At 28.5% G+C, this 4,357-nt stretch overlaps 1 protein-coding gene across 1 annotated transcript in view; it reads left to right on the top strand.

Annotated features, from left to right (window-relative positions):
- The window catches only part of LOC106457635 (regulator of G-protein signaling 6-like), a 34,271-nt gene that overhangs the window by 14,753 nt on the left and 15,161 nt on the right, over window positions 1-4,357 (top strand). Inside the window, exons 7-9 of the mRNA XM_013917069.2 lie at window positions 301-349; window positions 2,311-2,324; window positions 2,460-2,536. Of these exons, the coding sequence (XP_013772523.1) occupies window positions 301-349; window positions 2,311-2,324; window positions 2,460-2,536 (140 nt within the window). The remainder of the gene's footprint in view (window positions 1-300; window positions 350-2,310; window positions 2,325-2,459; window positions 2,537-4,357) is intronic.

The following is a 4,357-nucleotide window of genomic DNA, read 5'->3' as shown; positions in this document are numbered from 1 at the left end:
TAATTGAAAGTAAAATTTAGTGAAACATATATATATAAACTTATTGGAAAATTAAAGTGGATACTTTGTTTTGTAACATTAAACAGTGATTCTTTAAGCTCTTTCTTCAATGGAGATCAGTTTTTCTGCTATAAGACATTTGTTGACAATTAGAACAAAGTTATTTACTTTAACCTTATATTTTCTTTTATTTATTCTTGTATATTAAATTAATAAACAGGAATTGGTATCACAAAACGTTTAGATTAATATTTTACAGCCTTTTTGAAATATACTAAGTGCCACAAACTATGCTTTCAGGACCCGCACTTCTGGCCTTCTTACTACCAGCCAGATGATATCCATTATGGTAAGTTATTGTTTATTCAGAAGAAAATAAAAATGTTCTGGTAGCTGTATTATTCTCGATGGCCTTCTTACTACCAGCCAGATGATATCCATTATGGTAAGTTATTGTTTATTCAGAAGAAAATAAAAATGTTCTGGTAACTGTATTATTCTCGATGGCTTTCTTACTACCAGCCAGATGATATCCATTATGGTAAGTTATTGTTTATTCAGAAGAAAATAAAAATGTTCTGGTAGCTGTATTATTCTCGATGGCCTTCTTACTACCAGCCAGATGATTTCCATTGTGGTAAGCTATTGTTTATCTAGAAGAATATAAAATGTATTATTCTCGATGGCTTTCTTACTACCAGCCAGATGATTTCCATTGTGGTAAGCTATTGTTTATCTAGAATACTATAAAATGTATTATTCTCGATGGCTTTCTTACTAACAGCCAGATTATTTCCATCGTGGTAAGTTATTGTTTATCTTCTGTCTTGGTAAAACTATTATTCTAGAATCAAAATTTGAGAGTTTTCTACATCTGGCCATTTTTAAAAACAGCAAGGGTTAAGTTACAATATTTTTTTTTTTCTGCACCACATTTATTATCATTATTTGTTCTTCTTGATACATCTTTAACCTTTATAAGGTCGGTACAACATAACTTTAACTTCTATGTAGCGTGCTTTTTGCCATAATGATATAGAGAGAAAAACATTTTTATGTAACTGTAATACCCTTAAACGAATATTACGGTGATAAACCATGACAAATGTATACCTCTTTAAAACCTAAAAATCTAACTAAGTAACTGGATGGATATTTGTCAGAATATTTAAATCATGAATTTGAAACATTTAATCGAGACTGAACCTACACGATGATTATCTAATATTAAAGTTATTGATTTGAGATATAGAGATATCGATAACATATAATATTACATAAAGTATTCCAAATCCAATAATCAATGTTTCACAACAATCTAATTTATCTATTATTGTTTTCTACTTTAGTCTGTATGTCAAGTCCAAAATATAAAACAAAAAAACCGATGAGAAGAATTACTATGTACATGCAATGCTATTTAGTAGATAAATTACATTGGACGCAAGTTACCTTGTGTTTGGAGTATTTACAATGAGCAATGTTGTATTAATTAAATTAACGTCTTTGGGATGGTAGTAGATGACATATGTTTATACTTTTAAAATAACCTGACTGTATATATGATAAAATTAAAATCACGTATTAACCTTTTTTTAAGATTGTAATTCAAGTCAGAGTCAAGTTTATGCTTTAATATAAACCACGAAAAGCTGTTAGAATTCTTACCTGTTCATAATCGTCTAGTCCGTGTTTCTGTTTATTCCTTAAGGTTCGTTTCATCAGGAAAATGGCTTAAAAAAAGAAAGGTCGGTATCAGATTGATGTCAGAATAATGAAAATGATGTAACTTATATCAAGTATTCATTAAGTAAAGATATATCCAATATAGTATTTTATAAATGTGTGCTATTTGTAAAAAAAAAAAGGCATGTGAAGGGCTTGTAGGGCTGTGACAACGAAGGAAAAAACAATTCGGTTGTTGTTTTTATCGATCCTCTTGAGGAAGCAAAAAAACCATCAAGTGATTATTAAATAAAATTCACAGATAGCTTATCAGAAATAAGCATCATTATGTAAAAATCGTAAATGTATAAAATATGAATTGGCATGCATGAAAGTTTCGTATTGAAACAAATTAAAATGATAAAGATGACATTTCTTACATGCACATATTTTTTCAGTCACATAAATATATTTTGTCAGTAAACACTTTAAGATTAGGCACAAATACAAAACAAGTCCTACTTTAATAACACAGTCTTCCTCTGTAGTGGACAGTGGGCAGATAGCTTTGTGTTTAAAATGATTATTAGAGGAATATTGCTGTGTTTTATATTGTGTAATATGTTCTCTGTGTTTTTATTATAGCTAAAGAGCCAAAAGTGTGAATGGATAAAATTTCAATGGTTTCTCGATACACATGTTTTAACTAAGATAATATTTCATCTATGTTTCATTAAAAATATATTTTTACTAAACAATATACGCTTCTTCTTGTTGTACTATTTTTCTTTTAGGAGGCGTTGGCGTGGTTAAAGAAAGTTCTAAGTCAAAAATGGGAATTTATTTGTAAGCAAGCTGAAGAACAAGTCAAGTAAGATATCTGAATTATTCAACAAAAATAAAGATCAAACTTAAGTTTCGAAACTGTCAGAAGAATCATAAGGCACGAGCATTGTACGATTATCAGCAAGATGGAAATAACTTTAGTGGAATGATGATTTTTGTGTCATGGTTCGATTCAAACACGGTTAATGGTGTAGATATGTGTTATTAGGAATAACTTTGTGCGACTACAATTACAATCAACAAAACGATATTGTTATGGCACAAAACTCACAGTATATAAAATTGTATGCATTTGAAGAGTCAAGCACTACAAATTATGTTCGAAAAGGGGAGTACCACAAAGCAATATTATTTCTGAAGAACTACAAAAAGAAACTAAGTGATATTTAAGGTACTACAAAGACAAGCTATGTTAGAAATGTAGAGTTATAGAAGGAAATATTATGTCTTAAGTGCTACAAAATGACAAGCTTATGTCATCATCAGGTACCTTTGTAATAAAATTTCTTTCACTACCCACTCAAGCCTACTCCAAACTATATTTTCTAAAAATTGGGTTCCTCGTCATTAATTTGAAATAAAACTATGTTAGACACATAGAGTAATACAAATAAATACTATTTATGAAATACTAGAAAAGAGAAACTATGGAATGCTAAGTAATTCAAAAAGAAATTATGAAACGTTAAGTATACTATGAAAAGAAACAATGAAATGTTAAGTACACCCATGAAAAGAAACTATGGAATGTTAAGTACTACAAAAATAAATTATTAAACGTCAAGTATACTATGAAATGTTAAGCACTACAAAATAGAAATTGTGAATTCTTAAGAACTACAAAGAGAAACTGGGAATTATTAAGAACTACAAAGAGAAACTGGGAATTATTAAGAACTACAAAAAAGAAACTATGGAATGTTAAGCGTACTATGAAAAGACACTATGAAATGCTAAGTGTACTGTGAAAAGAAACTATGGGACGTTAAGTACTATAAAAATAAATTATGAAACGTTAAGTATACTATGAAAGGAAGCTATGAAATGTTAAGTATACTATGAAAGGAAGCTATGAAATGTTAAGTATACTATGAAAAGAAACTATAAAATGTTAAGCACTACAAAACAGAAATTGTAAATTCTTAAGAACTACAAAGAGAAACTGTGAATTACTAGGAACTACAAAAAAGAAACTATGGAATGTTAAGAACTACAAAAAGAAATTATAAACGTTAAGTATACTATGAAATGCTAAGTGTACTGTGAAAAGAAACTATGGGACGTTAAGTACTATAAAAAGAAATTATGAAACGTTAAGTATACTATGAAAGGAAGCTATGAAATGTTAAGTATACTATGAAAAGAAACTATAAAATGTTAAGCACTACAAAACAGAAATTGTAAATTCTTAAGAACTACAAAGAGAAACTGTGAATTACTAAGAACTACAAAAAAGAAACTATGGAATGTTAAGTATACTATGAAATGCTAAGTGTACTGTGAAAAGAAACTATGGAATGTTAAGTATACTATGAAATGCTAAGTGTACTGTGAAAAGAAACTATGGAATGTTAAGTATACTATGAAATGCTAAGTGTACTGTGAAAAGAAACTATGGAATGTTAAGTACTACAAAAAGAAATTATGAAACGTTAAGTATACTATGAAATATTAAGTACACTATGAAAAGAAACTATGGAATGTTAAGTATACTATGAAAAGAAACTATGGAATGTTAAGTATACTATGAAAAGAAACTATGGAATGTTAAGTGTATTGTGAAAAGAAACTATGGAATGTTAAGAACTACAAAAAGAAATTATGAAACGTTAAGTATACTATGAAA

The sequence above is a fragment of the Limulus polyphemus genome, unplaced genomic scaffold (assembly GCF_000517525.1).
Source record: "Limulus polyphemus unplaced genomic scaffold, Limulus_polyphemus-2.1.2 Scaffold354, whole genome shotgun sequence".
NCBI lineage: Eukaryota > Metazoa > Arthropoda > Merostomata > Xiphosura > Limulidae > Limulus > Limulus polyphemus.
Note: the sequence above shows the minus strand (reverse complement) of the source record. Positions and strands in the feature narration are given on the sequence as shown.